At 43.7% G+C, this 18,533-nt stretch overlaps 1 protein-coding gene across 2 annotated transcripts; it reads right to left on the reverse strand.

Annotated features, from left to right (window-relative positions):
* Positions 1 to 3,944: 3,944 nt before the first annotated feature.
* atp8b3 (ATPase phospholipid transporting 8B3) lies at positions 3,945 to 17,266 on the reverse strand. 2 transcript variants are annotated; one of them, XM_029001777.1, is made up of 28 exons: positions 17,087 to 17,266; positions 16,661 to 16,725; positions 16,426 to 16,517; positions 16,209 to 16,322; positions 16,028 to 16,126; positions 15,893 to 15,954; positions 15,398 to 15,470; positions 15,237 to 15,307; positions 14,983 to 15,074; positions 13,864 to 13,974; positions 13,695 to 13,783; positions 13,410 to 13,603; positions 12,399 to 12,607; positions 12,270 to 12,301; positions 11,745 to 11,901; positions 11,381 to 11,569; positions 10,416 to 10,528; positions 10,192 to 10,335; positions 9,360 to 9,471; positions 9,209 to 9,284; positions 7,083 to 7,200; positions 6,718 to 6,904; positions 6,378 to 6,601; positions 6,109 to 6,192; positions 5,777 to 6,001; positions 5,031 to 5,169; positions 4,807 to 4,937; positions 3,945 to 4,255 (listed from the first exon to the last, which is right to left on the reverse strand). In XM_029001777.1, the coding sequence occupies exons 2-28, from the start codon at positions 16,695 to 16,697 to the stop codon at positions 4,046 to 4,048; spliced, it is 3,384 nt and encodes a 1,127-aa protein (XP_028857610.1). In that variant the 5' UTR covers positions 16,698 to 16,725; positions 17,087 to 17,266; the 3' UTR covers positions 3,945 to 4,045. The 2 variants fall into 2 exon arrangements, with proteins under 2 accessions (XP_028857610.1, XP_028857609.1); XM_029001776.1 differs by having other exon boundaries at positions 13,864 to 14,022.
* Between the last annotated feature and the right edge of the window lie 1,267 nt (positions 17,267 to 18,533).

Here is an 18,533-nt window from a genome sequence, read left to right on the forward strand (position 1 = left end):
GGCACCTTGATGACGACTTGCAAAATGAGAGGGAAGCAAAATGGTGTCTGGAAGCGGCGGAAGTACCGAAAAAGAGAGACTTTTTTTGGGTCTCGGAGTGTCTCATGGGCGAGAGAAGAGAATGAACAGTTTGAAACTCTCTGTCTCTCTTTTTTGTTTTCTTTAAAAAATATATAAAAAGGGGCCGAAGCCCTCCCATGCTCCTCCTGTACGGCCCCAGAATGGGCTCCCAGACGTTGGACGCAGCCAGAACTCATCCTGGGAGATGATGCGAGGAGGTTCAAGAGGACGCATCACATGAATGTTATTTGTATGGTGGACTTAAATGCAATCGTAGCATTTTCCTCCCAATGTAGTTAAATGTACCTTTTTTTCTGAGTAGGCAAGGCATTGTTCATGCCAAAGGCTTGACTGAAGGAGACTGACTCGATTTGCTTTAAGCACTGAGTTAAAAAAAGAAAAACAAATGGGGAAAAAAGAAGAACAATTTGTGGAACACAATTCAGCAAGGCTCCGTGTGTACATTGGCTTAAAGATTTCCTTTGTTTGTAGTGAGAACCAGTGTGGCTACCTCACTGAGCTAAGTGGTTTGTGAAACCACTGATACCAAAGATTTCTTCTGTCTGCCAGACCTACACCGCCCAGGGGGACACATCAGAATACGGGGTCCCCCATTCTGTCCAGCACACACTCACACATATGCACACACACACATACACACACACACAGCGCAGTCAGACTGCATTGTGCCACATTAAGGGAGGTGGCTGCCATGCAGGTAGAGTTGAGTGCCTTTTTTCTCCAACCACGGGTGGGACTGCTCTGAATATACCAAAATACACAAAAGCTCACAAATCACCCACCAACTCACACTTCTGGACAGTACAGTCCGCATCAGAGGAGCAAAATGGGGGACGCACCGAGTGTGACACAGTAGCTAATGTGTCAGACGAGAACCGGTTTTCACGTAAACTTTCCATCTTGGTCAGAACACAAGCACTTTATCATGTAGAATGTCCACGTAGGCTTTACATTTATTTTTTTTTTATCCCCAAATACGATCTCATCAATATTAAGCACCAATGCTACTTGATAGTCTTCTTTTCCAAGCCCACTGGCCACTGAGAGCACCTCTATGCCCCGTCACGTCGGGCCTACCCCAGAGATATTTTTATGGAACAGAGAGGGAGTGGGCGCCCGGTGACGGATGACATTAGAAGTGTATCTATGCAATTCCTGGCAGAGGATGTACCTACACAAGCTCACCAGCGGGTGTCGCTCTCTCTTATCTGCATATCAAAAAAGGACGAACGATTGGCCCATCCATGCTTTAGGAACTGCCTAAATGTTTACTGCTGCACTGGTTGCTTTTTGATATATTCATTGATTTTTTTCATTGCTGGTCCCAAAAGTGTGAAGCAAGGCGTTGATATACGGCTTCACAAGCCCCTCCCCCTGGTCAGTAGTAGGGCCTGGCAGGCACGTGTTGACAATTAATTCTGAAATACCTCAAAACCTTTCGTGTAAAGTTTATGTAATTTAAAAGAAAAAAAAAAAACAATGAATAGTGATTACAAGGATTATGACAAACTAATAGTTAGTTTTGGAACTTGTGACTTGAAGCTTTATACTGTTAATCTATGTTTTCTATTTGTTCGCTCATTTCTTGTATGTTATTTGTTTTTGCTATGGCATGTGCTAAACTTTTTCATAAAGTGAAGACATTGTGAATGTTTCTAAGAAAGGTGGAGACAGGGAGAGGTGGACCGTATATAGTTTACCGGGGAGAGTGAAAGAAGGTGACGTCAAGGTCATGAGGGAGACCTAAAAAAAAAAAAAGTTGTCATCTGAGACACACTGAAGTGGATTTAGTTAGGACTTACAAAAAAAACATGATTTGACTTTCAAACTGAGGAACAGGTTATTTTATGTTTCCCCCTCCCCCTCTGATTCAAAGTGCTTATGTTTGTGTTCATGGATTTTTTTTACGAAAAAAGAGAAAGACTGAAAAAAAGGAAAAACTTATAAAATGTAAAAAAAACAAAAAAACAGGGAATAGCTCCTCTTATTGAAAGTGGGGCAATTTTTTTTTCTGCATGGCTATTGTATACTGTATTGAACACTACAGGAATGACCTTCGACTTGGTGGGAGAGGAGGATGGATGAATTGTGGTGGGTGTAGGGCAGTGGTATTGGTGAAGGGTGGGGTGACGGGCATCAGAAGGGTGGTTCGTTTTCATTTCGTATTCCGTTTTTTACGTTTCTGTTTGCTTTTTTTGTCTGTTAGTTTCACTGGTTGTGTGCATGTGTTGTTGCAAGCCCTCTCTCCCTCACCCAGTGTTTCTCTTATGTATATAACTCCTGACAGCAGGGTGGCAGCAGTGTGCTGGGGGATCGCCGTCCCGTTTTGTCAGCGTCGGCTCAGATGCCAAACGTCTCTCTTTTACAGACCTGAGTACAGTACATGTCTGCCTAAGCTCGGGGACTGAAAATGACGAGTCCTATCTGTGGTCAGGGCACGCCCCCCCCCCCCAGCCACACTGTGCTCCCCCTCTTCAGTTACCTGTTAATCAATCAGAACCAAGTGTCTTTGTGATGGTAGAAGACAATCAGTTTCAAAACAGGAAATAGGTAGAGTGAGGTCGGAAATGAGGGAGGGAATGAGAGATGGGAAAAGAGGTCTCCCCCCCCCCCCCCCCCCCCCCAGCTCATTAGCGTTCATTACAGTTGATGTCACCGCATGCTAATAAAAATCACAGCGTGATAGTTGGCAGTGCTCATTTGAACACTGCTGTTGCCAGCCAGTGTCTCACTGCCACCTAATAATCACAGAGGAGAGAGTCGGCCCTCGGGGCAGTGCCGGGCAAATCGGACAGCTTCTGGATAACACCCTGCTTCCCAGCATGCTCTCATGTTCAACCTGACATCGGAAGGGTGCTGCCGACGGGTTGCTTTTGCACAGAGAACTATGCAAATCCCTAGCCGTCAGTCCCACAGGCTGATGGCTCTGTGTTTTCAACGGCTAACGCCCTTCCTCCTTAAAACCTGGCATTTTATCCAGTCTGGGTTGCCCCCCCCCCCTTTCATGTCGCGGGCAGCTCCAGGGAGGTACCTTGGCTATGAGGGTGATGAATTATGTCGGAAAGCGGTTCCTGAAGTCTCATAAATTGGCCCGGGATAATCAAAAGCGGTCAATTCCAACTGCACACTGGCAGACCTTCTCCGGCGAATGAATGCTGCGCGAGGCGTTCCAGGCTCCATTCAGGCGTCTGAATGAAGACTCATTTGAAGAAAGGTCGCCGAAATCGGATCGCAGATCACATTTGCACACCACCTCAAATCACTCTGCTCGGAGAGCACTGAAACCAAAGATGAAGAACATAAGACAATCCCATAGTCAATGTAAAAAGACCACATTTCAAGAGTAGTTAACATTTAACACTCACACACACACACACCTCGGCTATGGCTAGAGGTCAGCGGTGAGAACCTCTTTTCCCACCCTCTCTCAGTGGGGAAACTGGAGAGTTTGTTGAGTACTCCTTGTGTAGTTCAAGAGGAAACAACGAGCAGTGGGTGTAATAACTGTTACAGATAGGATAATATGGGTAAATTGCGTGTTTTGAAATAAATTAACAAATAAATCAATTGCAAAACATGCACGGGGTGTTGAGTCTTATTTGTCATGCTGAAGTGGTCCTCGCCACAATCCAAGGTCGATTTGCTAAGAAAAATCAATAGGGCTCACGGGGCGCACTGCAACCGTGGAAAATTATTCCGGTATGTAGGTTCTCGCTGCAGCTTTTCTGCATTTATTTTGCCTGCTTTGTCCCCAGCAGTGCAGCGCACACACTACTGCACTATTTATGCAAAATGCAAATGAATTTATCTCTATCTCGGCAAAGAGTCTTAACATATTTAATAAATGAATACTACAGCATTCATTTCCTTTGAATGTGAGTTATTTTATTAACAAAACACATAAAACATATTTATATAAAAATATAAACATATTTCCACAGAGGCGGCGCCAGTCCATGTTTTCCTACAACTTGTCATTGTTCTCTTTGGTGCCGTTGGCTGCAGCCTCTGCTCCTTCCTGCGCAGGGGCTGTGGCGTGGAGGCCGGTTCCTGACGTAATGAGTCGACCGAAGCCAGCCCCCTGAGACATGGCATAGGAGGAATGACGCAGGACGCCCCCTCGCCTGAACCCTCCTGGTCTCCTCACTTGGGTTGGGAGCATCATGCTGTGAACCTGGAGAAAAATCAACAACAGAAAAGCCAATTGGAACATTTTTCTCTCAGCGCAATGTACTGCTAATAAAAACAGGAACGCTGTGCGCAGTCAAGTACCAAAGCAACGCGTTATTGTTCCAAGTTTTACCTCAGAAAAGAACCACATTGGGCGGGTTTAATGTTTTAGTTGCTGGATAATGACATAAGCACATCATCATAATGTCTAAGTATAGTAGCCTAGAAGGCAAAACACTCGCCTATGAACTAGATGACCACAAAGTCACAGGTTCAGACCCCACTTAGTCCCTGAGCAAAACGTCCTGAGTTGCTCCAGGGGTTCTCAATATATATGTACAATATTGATAATAATTTGGAAACCATCTAATTTTACATGCATGAAAGAGGATATTGATCACACATGTTTGCTGTCGTATTTGCTGTCTCAAAGGACCATTGGATCCAGTTGGTTACAAGTACTCTGCATTTATGTCCTTGTAACTTTGCAAATGTACAATGTAGTTAGTATGGGAGACCTGTAAGATAATTCCATGTGCAATGTTTCATTCATACCCTGTGTTTACTGGACTGAGTGAGCACAACATTCAGTGCTAGGCCGGTCAGGGATGGTAGAGTAGCCGTGCAAGTGGTCAGCAGAATTGTAAGCCACACCACAGGGTCTGAAAAGGCTATGATGATCACTCCTGTCATATAAAAAAAATGGTGTAATCATTACAGTCATATAGAATCGAAAAAGCCTGGGGCACATGAGCCATTAGGCAAACTAAGGCTTGTACCAGTGAAATAGAAGTCCGCTGGAAGCTTATCATGAAGAATTTTGCTATGAACTATCAGCGTTAGTATAAAATACAACGCAAGGCTGAGACAGATGGCCGCAATGTTATACTTGGTCCAGTATCTTGTCTGAATGATAATCTAAGAGAGACAAATAAAGCATTCAAAAATCACAAACAAAAGTAGACACAGTGAATAGGCATTTCAAGGATTTAGACCCAGAGGAGTATAAATGAGCATGACTTTGTGTACTCATATCAGCCTTCATAAAACCTTTAAATAAATTTAGATATTAAACACATATTTGTGTCAGTAGGAACAGCTGAACAAGATCTTTAACACTGCCTACGATTGACCTGAGTTTGTAATAATCATGAAGTCTGGTGAGGCACTAGATATTCTATTAATGTGAATTAACTAAGATAATTGAGAATGGTTTTCTAATAATGAATGAAGCTTTTAAAGTGACAAACTTACATTACAATTGCATCCATTGGAAGCCAAGACTAATCAACATGTAAGATCTTATCTACATGTACGCAGGTATTTCATAATTAACAGGAGTTTCTATCTTAACAATAACATGAACAATGTCTGGACTGGAATTTTGACCCAATTAAGGCACCAAACAATTGTTTCCTAACAAAATTAAGGAATTTTTCTAAATGACTCTAAGCTTCAGAATGATTTTTGAGTGTACGAATTAAGCTCCTCTGGGTCCTTTATTTCCTGTAACTGTCCCTCTGACCTCAATGGTTACTGTGAACACAGCTGATGTTGCCACAGTAATGGCTAGTGTCTGATAGTCGAGCGCGGTGGAGTGAAACGCCCCCAGCGGCAGCAGGCACAGGACCAGGGAGGTGTAAACGGAGTACAGTAAGCTGGCCGCGAGTGTAGCAGGGCTGAACAGATCCCGTCTCTGCCCAGTCTTATATAGCGCAGCCCATCGCAGACAGCCTTCCGCACTCACGTCCTTCCAAGCATGTGAATAAATCAAACACAAAGGAAAGGTTATGTTTGTGTGATTGTAACATTCATTAGCAAAAATGAGAAAGTCTTATGGTTTCAGATTTTTTTTACCTGCTCAAATATGGCCAGGCACTGGACAGGCATGGATGTATAGGCGATGGTGTAGAAAGGGATGAACCAGGTCTCATATAAAGGCTGCATGTAAATATGAACACAAACGAGATGCTGTTTATTGCCACAGAGCTAGGGCACAACTAAAACCGCATTTCCATTTAAATGAGCCCACAATGAAAACACGATTCTCTTGCACGAGTTTCAGTGTATCGTAATGGCCAACCTTCACCCCAATCGACCATTTGTTTTAGGGTCAGCCATCTTACCTGGGCACTGAAGCCACTGAAGAAGCCAAACCAAATGTGCACCAGTGCAAAGGCTGTGGTTTTAAACAGGAAGTAGTGCAGGAACTTGCAGATCCGATAGTAGGACCAATGTCCATGGACCAGGAGCAGTCGGCACAGGAAACTGAACTGGGACAAAGCGAAGTCTGCGTTCTGCACCGCCTGACTCCCCTCCACGCCACACAATCCCACCCCGATATGTGCAGCTGATGGAGAAATAAAGGGCAATATGGCGGAGGGATCGAAAACAAAGATAAAAGCTACTAAAAATTGCACATTCAGTAATTACACTATTTGGCATTTTCCCCTTCCCCTCTCTCACTTTTAATCATGTTCACATCATTGGCACCATCACCAATGGCCAAGGTGACTGAAGAGGTGTGCTTTCTAATTAAACGGACCACCTCCGCCTTTTGCCCTGGGGTCACCCGACAACATAGCACAGACTGACACTGATTGGACAGCGCTACAAATCTGGCACCCCACTCTGGCTCCTCCATAAGGTCCGCCTAGACAGATAAAAATCAAAGAAAGTTTGTACAAGCTGATAATATAGCAAAGTAATAATACAACAACAAAACATTTAAAATATAGCTGTGTCATGAAATCATAGTTCAGAGCCCTACAAATCAAAATCTGATCATATAGAAACAGATATGCTATATCAACAGTTCCATTTTATTTTACCAGCTGATGCCCTGTGATGACAACTGTTACTTTACTCCACGGAGGTCTGTTGTCAATGCACCATACATCGAGATCCTTGAAGCTGCGAATCTCTGGAGTAGGAGACTGCAGAAGCTGCCTGGGGGATGAAAAATTACAATCTCATCTCAAAATGCAACAATGCACCTAAAGTGCCCTCTAAAATTATCAATTTGTTCATGTGACATTCTGCATCAATGAACACTAATATTCTACCAGTTGTTATTAATTGGGGTGTTATAAAACATTTGACTGGTACTATATATAACATTACATTTACAGTATTTATCAGACACCCTTATCCAGAGCGACTTACAATGAGTAGTTACAGGGACAGTCCCCCAGTAGACACTCAGGGTCAAGTGTCTTGCTCTGAGACACAATGCTAGTGGGGTGGGGTTTGAGACTTTGTGGTCTTCTAGGTCTTATGTTACTCCACTATGCTACTTACCCCTATATAAAAGCATAAAGGGATCTTCTGTGACTTTTCCATCTTTTTCAAAACAAAATTGTTATATGGTGACAATTTCACCATGCCAGTTTTAGCATTGCAATGGGTCAAACTATTGCATTTTCCACACACAGAGATACAAAATGACTTCAAAAATACACATACATTTGTAAAGATGTTCATTCACATTTATGTCTGATTTCTCATGGCACATTGCACATTTCACTCTGAGACACCACAATGAAGAGAAGGTACACTGCATCAGAGGTTCTTCACTTGATAGAGGATGAGAATGATGAAGTCAGAGGAAGACAACTTCACTGAAAATGATGAAGACTTTATTCCAACTGATGTGGAGCAATCGAGTGATGAAGAGGATCCTACTGAAATTCAGCGTATTTTCCGATCCAAAGATGGAAATATTCTTTGAAATGCCATTCTTCCAAGCCATTGAATGGACAGTAGCATTATAATGGACATGCAATGTAGACCATGACACTCAACTAAAACGTACTCTGTACTGTCCAGCACTTCCAAACATGGACAGATGCTCTATACTACACTTTCCTACCACTACAAATGTTGGACTATTTTTTTCTTTGACAACCCTACACTGACACCTAATGCACACTCACTCTACCCTGGAAGGGGGTTCCTCTCTGACTCACTCCTTCCCAAGGCTGTGGGGGGTGTCAACTGAAGGGCCTGTCAAAACCCATTGAGACATAATGTATGTGTTGTTGTTGTATGTTGACCTCAGAGAGGGAGAGGAGCCCTTACATGTTAATAGAATAAACACCACATGGCAGTTATTCATGCAAGAGGAAATTGAAAAGATACTGCAAGTGCCAAGGAAGTCAATCATGTTAATTGGCCACATCACGGGAATTGGCCACATCACGGCAACTCGCTTGATTCCTTTTTGGCGAGTCTGTGGCACTGTGTGATAAATCGCAGCCCCAGTCAGAAGAAACAGTGTTAGTAAAAACTGGACACGAATTATTGTTTTGTTTAGTTTTATTTGATGATTATCCAGCACTTTGTTTTATCTGACCAATGAGCTGCTGTCAACATCTACATGAAACACAAACTCTTGCACGCCCAGGTCACCAGTCGATCTGTAATGACCGGTGACAATTTTTCAGACTAACTTTTCAAACATATGACTACATTCAACTAAACAAAAAAAATACTTATAGTTAAGTTGTATTCTACATGAAGGGAATTCTTTCCAAGAGACCACAACAATTCAACAATGTTGTCAACATTAAATCCAACTGTTGAACATCAGAAGACATTTGATTGGCGAAGAGGAGAGTTGAGGAGAGGTGAGGTGAGTCGAGTCGTTGCCACATCGACAAACAATGACTGAGCACCTGCAGGTGTTGTGCTGAATTCTGTGACCCGTCGAATTCCGTGAGCAAGACATTTAACCCTTAGTGTCTCCAAGAAGACTGTCCCTGTACCTACTGATAGTAAGTCTCTCTGGATAGGGGCATCTGATAAAATGGTACAAACGCAAATGTGTGAGTTTAAATATCATGATACCGCCACCTTTGCGTTAATTAATCTGCAGTCAACTTCATACCAAAAGTGTGTGTGAGAGAAAGAAACTGAACTGGACTGAACCACTTTTCACAAAATAAGCATGTCTGACCTGAGCTCCTCTCCTTGCAGAAGGTTGGTGTCAGGATCTATTAGTCTGCAGGAGTATCCCACATTCACCGCCGTCTCTGGAGGAGAACAGAGGTTGCATGTCTTTGTGCAGAGATGGTGAAAATGCTGGACTGAACAGGCGTCTGTTATACCTGTCTTATCCCCGGTCAACACCCACACTTTGATTCCTGCCTGCCTGAGGCTGCTGATGGCCTCAGGGACGCCGTCTTGCAGCCGGTCCTCAATTGCAGTAACTCCTAGTAGCTGTGAAGCAATACACATGGGGGACATAACTTCTATATCGCAAAGCTTATGATTTATGATTTACAAAAATTGCTATATAAAATTAGCTAATTTTGGAAAACTAAAAAAATCTGATCACCCAAAAGTAAATTGAGGCACATGAAACTGAAGCTAGCAGTATGGTTGCATTATTATGTTGGAGACATAATAGTGGTGGAAGAAAAGAGTCAAACAAAGAGCAATACAGAGCACAGAGCAAACAAGGGTCATCTGAGATAAATGGGCAGGAAAACACAGGTGGCACATGGGCACTCAACGAATGACTTTCATGCCTTAGTGATTAATGCAGATTGCAGGTGCGTGCAAACCCCCAATTTGAGACTTTGAAATCTGATCAGCACGAAGGGTGCATTCAGCGGCACTATTTATCAGCCCTAAAAGCCTGTACAAGTCTCAGTAATTGTACCATAACCTAAGTAAGCCGTGGTGAAAATGACAAAGGAAGTAACAAAATGTCAACTCCAGTCTGCAACATCTGGGAGCGCTTGACATTTGTAAAACACCACAGTACTATGCTTGTGTAGAGTGGGACCTTTTTAATGCACAATGTACCTGCACTGTTCTCCGAATCGTGTCTGGAGGAACCAATTTGGAAGGACATCCTACTCGGGGAGGTACAGTGTGTCTTTGATGTGACATTTTCAAAAGCTATATGTTGGACATATTGTAACTGTAACTCACCATGAGCTCTCTCTCCATGCGGCCGTGCAGTTCCTCAACCAGAGCTTCACCCTCCTGGAGACCATCCCTCCACTTCTGCCACTGTTGTTCAGTGACAGTGCGCACCGCTACACACAACGTCCTCAAACAGCCCTGAGCAAAGATCTGCCAGGATAGATGCGTGATCATCGGAGTGCTTCAGATTAGTACTCTAATGCTCATTTTGTGATGTGTGTGTCCCACACCTCCAATGCTCTCGCTGTACTTTCTTGATGTGGACTGTCTTTCTGCAGCCTCTCTAAGATGACCACATCAGCACCTTTACAGTACAGTTTCAGCCCTCCACCAGGCTCTCGCACTGAAGACAGCAGGACATGACCTCACATAAAATTATGGCTGGGGAACTTACTGGTGAAAGAGACTCACTGCTTAAATGTATTCATATATTACTACCAGATGCTGTCTGGATTGGGGTCTGAACTGGGGCAGTGGTGGCCTAGCGGGTAAGGAAGTAGGCCCATTATTGGAAGGTTGCTGGATCAAATCCCAAGGTGTCACTGAGGTGCCACTGAGCAAAGCACTGACCCCACACACTGCTCCCCGGTTGCCTTTTATGTTTGCCCACTGCTCACAAAAAAGGGTGATTGGTTAAATGCGGAGGACACGTTTTGTTGTGTGTGCTGCGCTTCAGTTCACTTTACCAGGCCAGGGTCACCGCCATGATTACACTGACTGCTCCCATATATGTAATTTAGCAGTCGGCTTTATCCAGAGCAAAAAACAATCACTAGTTGAGGCACAAACGCTCAACATTTTGGAAAAACACGACATTTTAATGTCCAATGGCAATGGCCAAAACACAGAGTACAATCAACAGCCGACTACAAATACAGGGCATACAGGGCTAAAATGGTAACATCCACAACCCTATGCTGCACACTGTCTAACATATAAAGGGTCCTAATCACCCACACCAACCTGTGAGTGATTTGTTCTCCTTTGATTAGGTAGCAGGAGCAGCAAGGCATCACTCAGGGTTAAGTGTCTTGCTCAGGGACACAATGGCAGTAAGTGAGGTTTGAACCTGTGACTTTGTGGTCTGCTGCTTCCTAGGCAAGCAACCTTCCCGCTAGACCACTACCACCCACTAACCAGCCTATCAACAGATGTGGTATAAATCAGATATAACCTTGCGCCGCGACAGACTCACCCAGCACAGACATGCGTCTTCTGTCGCTCGTGAAGTCAAGCAGAGCGAGCAGCTCATAGTTCAGCGTCTGGCCCAGGGCGTTGATGGTGAGGGAGTCCCGAGTGCGGGAGAGAAACACCCACCCCAGCTCCCGGGCAGCCACCACTAGTGCCTCCTCATCTGGAGAAGCAGCCTGGTAGCGTATGGTTCCTGCAAAAAAGGTTGTGCTGTATTTCACGTGTGTTCCCAGTGTTGAACCACGTTCACAGTCATTCCTTCTGGTAAAATACAACCTGGATTAAGCATTGATAGTCATTATGTGTAATCTGTCAAGTATCTGGTATTCATCTGCATAGTAATGTAACATTCGGTTAACTTGTCTCACCGTTTTTCCACTCAGACATTACAGTGTGGCAGAGCACCAGTGAGGTGAGGAACTCCTGGCTTTGAGGACACTGCTGCTTGACCAGTCTGTCCACTAGCCGCTGGTCATGGAAATGCAGCCCTCCATAGGAATAAGGGTTCCAACTCAGGTCCAGAGGCTGCAAGATAGATTTTGGTCAGGACCACTGGTAAGAAAGATCCCACGGAGAATCAGGGCGGTCAAAGTGGAAGCATCAAAATGCTTATGGTCCAATTTGCATGGAATTTGTGAGAGAAATTTAATATAATCCTACTTTCAGGTCATTTGGAATCTATGCACCCTTTCCTCTAGTGACACTTTTGTTTTTCGGTAATCCTTGAGTTCTTTAATTAACAGCAGGGAAACCTCTATAAAACTTATCACACGCATACAAAGAGCAACCCAGGACTTTTTCTTTTTTCCATTTTGTATCTACTCATTGCAACACAGTACTCGGTTTTTGTGTCTCTCCTTGTGTGTGGGGTTTGTGACTTTAACAACATGCACCTTAGCATCCTCAGCACTGAGTGATGTACTTCCTGCAAACACAAAGAAAATGCAATGTAGATGTCAGTAGATGTTTAGTAGATGTCACCGGATGCTTTCTGTGCACAAGTTTTTGGTGGGGCAGCAGACCATAGATGTCTCCAGCAATGCAGCACTGGCGAAAGATCAGACGGTTCTGGGTCAGGGTTCCAGTTTTGTCACTGAGCAGGTGCCCCACCTGCCCCAGCTCTTCATTCAGGGACTTGCTGCGTGCCTGAGCAGGTGTGTCGTTGTTGGCCCAATACATATGTAAATCCCAGCCAATCAGGAGACAGTGAACCACATGTATCATCTCAAATCTGCAGGCAAGAATATTTGCTTATAACCACTGAACATGCTATGTCTAGATTAAGGGTTATTCAAGTTTCATACTGAATATGAGAAAAATGCTAAATTAACATTCATGACTTTTTACTCCATATGCTATACATTTAAATGTGATGTCTCCACAGTGCTTATTTTATAATTTTATATAATGTTGTTATTGCCATTGTTTGTTATCTGCTTGGTTGGCAGAACAAACAGTATCTGCTGTGGCGTTTCCACTGCTGCTGTCCAGCCCCTACACAAGGTACAATACAGGCTTAATCCTTAATGTTGACATAGGGTTACATGAAAATCATTGACAAGTGTTTCATTCAGTCAATGTCCCAAAGAATTGGGCAAAACTACTAAGGACAACTGTGGGAAAAACAAGTTACTCATCTGGAATGGTCCAGCCAAACCTCTAATTTGAATCAATTAAAGTATGGTAGGAACCTGCATCTATTTTACCCATACCTGCTGTCAAAGATAATGTAGAAAACATGAACTCAGGTTATCCTGGAGTAAGAAATGTTCTTAATCTTACCTGAAACCTAAAATCAATGTACTCCCAAACTGTATACATTTACATTTATATTATAAGAGCAGATGCTCTTATTCAGGGTGACTTACAATCAGTAGTTACAGGGACAGTCCCCCTGGAGACAACATGTCTTGCTCAGGGACACAAAGGTAGTAATAAGTGGGCTTTGAGCATTGAGGGGCACTGATGGGATCATTGTGGTAGTGATTTGTGTGTGTTCAATATATGTGTGTTTGTGCTCAAGGCAGCCTTACGTGATGTACAGGGCAATGGGCATGGAAGGACTCAAAAGGATCACATAACCCCAGAAGGCAAGGAAACCTCTGTAGACAGGCGTGGACCCACCCCCCAGTGCTGACAGCACCTCCATCTTCGGTGACACCCTGTACTCAAACAACCCTGAGCCCACAGCCATTAACACAGCGACCAGCAGCAGAGTCAACACGATCTAAGAAGGGAAAAGCACAAGCTCACAAATCATGTCCACCCATCACAGTCCGGCCTCCTTTCTTCTATCATTGTCAGCACTCTCCTCTTACCCCAATCACCACTCTGTTGAAGTCCTTCTCTACCTGCGTCTTCTTTACTATTACTTGGCCACTGTTCCTCAGGATTTTGCAGTCTGACCCTTATAAAAAGGTTCTGATTAGCCACTTTTGCCACTTCTGTCTTTGCATTTTCCCTGGATGTCACTCCCAGGAGTGCTACCTGTGTATATGGCCAGGCCATATGCGCAGTCAGTGTTACGGAGAACCATCCCTCTCAGCAAGATGTGCTCAATGTCCAGCCTGTGTGTTTTGCCTCTCCAGTACAGGTCCCCTTTGAAAGAATACAGGCGGTTGTTTGGGTTCTCACACAACACATTGCCTGAAGTGAAAGAGGAAATACGCCCCAAAAAAATCTGTCACCACTCTTCAAACAACATTCAAACAATACACCACAACGTGTTCAAAAGATATCGTAAATCTAACGTTTACTTTGCACTTATGTGCTGCCCTTTAATATATTGTTGCACAGGGACACATTAACTCACATTTCAAGTTCTCTCAGCAAATGTGTATTAAAGAGGTTTAAGAACATGGTCCTAAAGAATATAAAAAACTGAAGTATTAGCAGTGATAACTGCTCAAATATGATCAAATACTGTATTAAATTGCAAAATGAATAAGCAAGCAGCTTAGTCCCACTTAGGTAGTTTAGATTACACACCGCTCAATAAAATGAAAGGAACACCTAATATTCAAATTGAATATCTTTATTGAAGTACATAATTTATTGGATGATCCGACTTGCTTGAATTTCATCACAGCCAATTAGAAAAGATGGTGACCAACAAGCTCTCCCCCCAGACCTAGATCAGGGTATTGGTGAGCTCCTGGACAACATGCGGTGCTACTCTGTGGCATTGGATGGACTCTTACACAATGGTTTTTAGTTGGATTCAGGTGTAGGGAATGTAAGGACCAAGTTAAAGCACCAATGTCCTCATCATCCAGAAACTGTCTACCCACTCTGGATGCATGAGGCCGATAAATCTCCTGTATCAGCAGGCACCCATGGGCAATTGTACTGGTAGCTCTGAGGATTTCCCCTTTGTACCCAGTAGTAGTACCAACCATCTAAGACTGTCTAGACCCCCGTTTCATATTTGTCATATATGATCAGTAAGAACATGCTGTCATCTGTGAGGAGAGCAGGATGCCAATCATACTGTTCTCTCAGACATGCTGCCATGTGGCTGGGTTAACACCTCAACTAATGTCCAGCTCAACTTTCTTGGTGGGAGACTGTGATGTATCTAATCGGAAAGAACTGCAGTTATGTTACCATCGAAGGTGGATAGAGCCTCCTCTGCTGGATCTGAGATGAGCTCACTGTGGGTTATGCTGAGGGCCTGACGATACTTCAAGTTGGTTTCTCTGTCAAAACAAAACGCCTCAATGAGGTCTCAAATGTCAAGCCCCACAAAGCACATTCAGTGGGCAGCTCCACAAACATGGGCAGTTCAAAGTGCAAACCAGCCACAAATCTACAAACAGAACATTGACACCAGAATGGAAGTTGAAGGTGAGAGTCTCTACCCATCTATATCAGCCGTCTCCACATAACACAAGCTATGAGGCTCAGAACTGCAGAGGAGAAGCAGGTCGGCCTGCAGGAGGAAAAGGATGATGAAGTCGCTTCAAGTTAAACAGTAACTTGAGTTATGCTTCATCAGTCTGGTTGATGAACAACCTCTCACCGGTATTATCTGGTCTTTGTGGATCCTCAGCACATCTCCTATACATACATCCTTCCATTGCAGAGTTGTAAACCTGGAGGAAACAGAAAAAGGGGAAAGCATTTGACAAAATGATACCATTTACATTATGTATTATTCACACAAAAGTGAACACTGACTAAACTTAGAAAAAAAAAGAATGAATCTGTCACACCTAATATTTTAGTATTGACCCAATGTAAACAAAGCTGCTGTTACTGGTTTATTTACACATCGTCAATGCTTAAGTATTTGATTTGACAGATTAATTAAAGTTTTTTTAAGTGTTTTGTTTTCAGTGTAGATTCTGCCCACCATGGCTACTGTGCCGGTTCAGTAGATCAATGGTGAAAACAAATGCATGTTTTGCGCCTCTTGCAAAATAGATGTAAATGCTTTGCACAGCTCGTCCAGAGCATTTTGTGGGCAGACCAACGCTGGATCATCTGAATTCGTGCCATGTAGCTCGGTACTCACCCGGCAGGAGTCAGAACATCACACGGTCGGCTGTTAATCTGCGAGTCGCTGCGTCTCCGGGCCTGATGAGTGGAAACAGTGATAATAAGAGGCAGACATCATTTGATTTTGTGCTCAGGCAACATGGGCTCTCACCAGGTCTGCTGACAAATCCTTCATCCCACGAACAGACAGCACAATGATCAGAGGCAACAATGTGGTGTACCAGGGAATGGTGGCGATGGCAGGGACACACTAACACACAGAGTTGAACACGTTTGAAAACTCGCATTTTGACAGGAATGGACATGGAGTAAATGGACGAACAATTGCTCACCTGCAGTATGACCACTAGCAGGAAGAAGATGTTAGCAAATCTTTGAAATTGTTCGTATAGGTTAAGGGGCAGGAACGTGAGCACTGTGTATCTGTAGCTGCGAACTGCATTTTCCTACAACCCAGAAAAGCAACTTTCAGAGGACCACAATCGTGGTCATGGTGATGGGTCACGAAGGTCAACATCTCGCCTGACGTTGTTTTGTCGCCCTACTCACGGCATTTCTTCGCTGTCTGAAGCACCGGAAAGGCTTGCGCCGTAACTGCCCGTGGAAATGATGACAGTTTGCTTTTACCTCCCAGGTGTTATCTGACACAGAAAAAAAGATAGTTGTGTCTATGTTTTGGGTTCTAACTGTGAGAAGAGCTGTTTGTGTGAAATTTCCCTTTTTTGTGAAAAATTACTGTATCACAGACAAATACACTAACTGCACAAGCAAAACCGGCACTGACCTGTGACTTCAGCTCCCTTAGAGTCTGTTTTATCCATGGTGGTGAAACATTAGAAGAAAAACATTCTAGAAGAGATAAGAGACTAATTGTAAAAGCTTGGTTTGAAGCTTTTATTTAACCTCTTGACACAGTGACCATTTTCTACTATATTTCTATATGATTGAATTTTTGCTACAGAACCTGAAGTTTTTGATTGAATTTTATGCTACAGAACAAAACAGGATAAGGCGAATCTTGTGGGAAAAGTGCACATGGGTTTAATTAATAAGACCATTGTGAATTTTTTTTTCTGGCACATTTGATTACATTCCTGAATGTATTAAGAAGTAATTCATTACAATACATACAATGTTTAAGGATTAATAGTCTCAGGTCTGTAGTCTTGGTAATGAGCAGAAGTGAATGGCGGTGGTGAAAATGACTTACCACGCTCTCTGAGGCTGATTCCCAAGACTGGTCCGTTCAGGAAGTGCAGTCCCTCGCCGTGCATGAAGACAAATGAACTGTCAAGATCTGTGTGACTGTATACATCAGCGACTTCTACTCTGGCTCCTCACACAAGTGTAATGTCCTATTCATTCCGGATGACAATTCATAATCCTGACATCACTCCTACCCATCCTCTCGTTCCCTCCCTCTCTCCACCCTCATTCACTTTTCTGCACTCACTTCCCCAGGATGGGGACTCCGTGTTGGCCTGAGTCACCTGATGGAAAGGGAGGGTTGGCGTAGGGAATCTGAACACGCAAACACCTCCAGCCTCCTGGGTTTCCATGCTGTCTGGCTCCCCAAACTCAGAAGCACTCCCCAGAGAACCTATTTAGGGTCCCTGCAGCCCTATCGTCATGTTCCGGGTGCACGATGTGCTGTTGCACCTGTATAGTTATCATGAGCTTGGGAAAAATCTTCTGCCAAATGCAAACGGCACCACTGATGGCTTAAATGCGGGTGTCCATTGCAGAGTGTGTAAAGCCAGTGAATGGAGCGGGTGGGCGAGGGAACCCAGCAAATGGGCTGCAGTCAAATTGCTTTTCCCAGGAAACCTATCTGATTTCCACTCACTGTTCAGCTCTTCAGTGACAACACGCTGCCATCATCCACTTTGTCTCTGTTTAAAATCTGTCTCAGGAGAACTGGGGCAAGCCTGCCATGTGGCACATCCCGCAGGGACCAGTCTGGCACCTGACTAATGAGCTTGTTAGAAGCAAAATCCACCGCAACACATTTTGGTTTGTTACTGTTTGCGCATGCTGTTAATTATAATGCCTTTTAGGCTCTCCGCTCTGGTCTGTGGCTCCACCTCAACTGTGGCAGTGGGAAAGTGAGGCGAGCAGATTGTTGCCCATTGAACAGGGTTCCCAGCAGCACAGTCACGCTCACACAGAACCGCAGTGTCCACAGGACGATGGCACAGTCAGAGCGGTGACCTTGGATCAGGTTGGGCAGGTTTCAATGGACAATAAAAAAAGAGAAAAAAAACAGTGTGATCTGGGTAGCCCTGATCTGAGGTCAGCATTCTTATGAAGACATGAATGCAGGCTCTAATGAGTCAGCCTGATACCACAAAGACTTTCACATAATGCCTTTTTGAAATCCACGTTCATCAAAAGGTTTTGGCGTGTCTTAATTAAAAAAAAACTATATGTGACAGATCACACAGCCTACGTTTAGCTATGATTCCATCTAGTGGTGGTAATAGTACACTGCAGTTGCACTGCAGCACAAAAATCATTATCCCAAAAAATGATGCATGCAGGTGAAATTATTGAGATTCTAAATCTATATGAATCACATGCTTTAACACAGAGGGATGCACTTGAAAGAAAAGGGTTGATTATTATCAAGATTTCTGCCCTAACATCTTTAGGTGAGG

This window comes from Denticeps clupeoides, chromosome 13, assembly GCF_900700375.1.
Source record: "Denticeps clupeoides chromosome 13, fDenClu1.1, whole genome shotgun sequence".
Classification (NCBI taxonomy): domain Eukaryota; kingdom Metazoa; phylum Chordata; class Actinopteri; order Clupeiformes; family Denticipitidae; genus Denticeps; species Denticeps clupeoides.

Coding starts and splice junctions, on each gene's coding strand:
- atp8b3 (XM_029001776.1), bottom strand. CDS start 16,697: ATGGATAAAACAGACTCTAAGGGAGCTGAAGTCACAG. Junction 15,075..15,236: donor GAGACGGCTGATATAGATGG/GTAGAGACTCTC, acceptor TTGTTTTGACAG/AGAAACCAACTTGAAGTATC. Junction 12,302..12,398: donor CATTGCTGGAGACATCTATG/GTCTGCTGCCCC, acceptor TTGTGTTTGCAG/GAAGTACATCACTCAGTGCT.